We start from the raw sequence: 954 nt of genomic DNA on the forward strand, positions 1-954 counted from the left end.
GGTGCATTTGCACAGGACTGTGGGTAGGCAAATTAGTCCACTGCAGAAATGGGCTACATTGCTTCTACTTCAGGTGGATAATACATGCATAATAAGCATGAAACACTTGAATGGACTGCCACATGCGACGATAAGCTATGCAGTGCAGGTATGCTTTAAATTTCTTGGAGGTAATGTGGAATTTTCCATATTCAGGATTACCGGTAAGAATTTGTCAGTGGTAGTAATCCTTTCTCCTTCCCCAAAAGAAAAGTGACTTTGAGCAAATGCTGTGAGAATCACTTGGCATTATCTCCCTGTTCTGTGTAGACTTTCACTCCTAACGCTTTCCTTTTTTTTCAGATATCCCAGAAGAAGCTGAAGAAGCAGAAGCTTATGGCTCGGGAGTAAATCTGATGTAACAGATGTACATAAATAAAAAGAAAAAGTCTGATTGTATGTGCATATATTTTTAAAAATTAATTCTTTTAAGAGTTTTGCTTGTTAAATGTTAAAAAATAAGCATGCCTAACAGTTTATTCTTTTCAAAGGTTTTATTATGCTATTGGGCAGTGGTCTGCAACCTTTAAAGCAGGGAGGAGGGGAACATCTGGCCCGTGGGCCCAATCTGATCAGCCAGGGACTCCATTTCCCAGCCACCCCTGCCTGCATAGCTTGTGCATCTTCATGGAGACCTCAGTCTCACCAGCAGCAGAGCAGCACAGGGGGCTGCTCTGGATGTGCTGGGAATGTGGGCAGCTTGCTTTGGAGCCACAATCTGTAGCATGCACGGTCTGGGCAGGGGCACGCATGCAGGGGATCGTGGCTCTGCGTCAGCTCCTTGCAGTCCCCGGCATGCGTGCCCCTGCCCAGTGTGTGCAGGTCACAGGGCGGCTCTGCTGCATGCACTACCGGTGAGGCTGAGGTCTCCATGAAGACCAGCACAAGCCATGCAGGCAGGGGGGGGCTGGGGGA

General features: G+C 47.5%; 1 protein-coding gene across 1 annotated transcript in view; it reads left to right on the forward strand.

The window, feature by feature from the left end:
* The window catches only part of LOC102377507 (60S ribosomal protein L17), a 5358-nt gene extending 4920 nt beyond the window's left edge, over window positions 1-438 (forward strand). Inside the window, exon 6 of the mRNA XM_006030024.3 lies at window positions 343-438. Coding sequence (XP_006030086.1) covers window positions 343-390 — 48 coding nt within the window. The 3' untranslated portion in view covers window positions 391-438. The remainder of the gene's footprint in view (window positions 1-342) is intronic.
* The last annotated feature ends 516 nt before the right edge of the window (window positions 439-954 follow it).

Source organism: Alligator sinensis, unplaced genomic scaffold (genome assembly GCF_000455745.1).
Source record: "Alligator sinensis unplaced genomic scaffold, ASM45574v1 scaffold1204_1, whole genome shotgun sequence".
Taxonomy (NCBI): domain Eukaryota; kingdom Metazoa; phylum Chordata; order Crocodylia; family Alligatoridae; genus Alligator; species Alligator sinensis.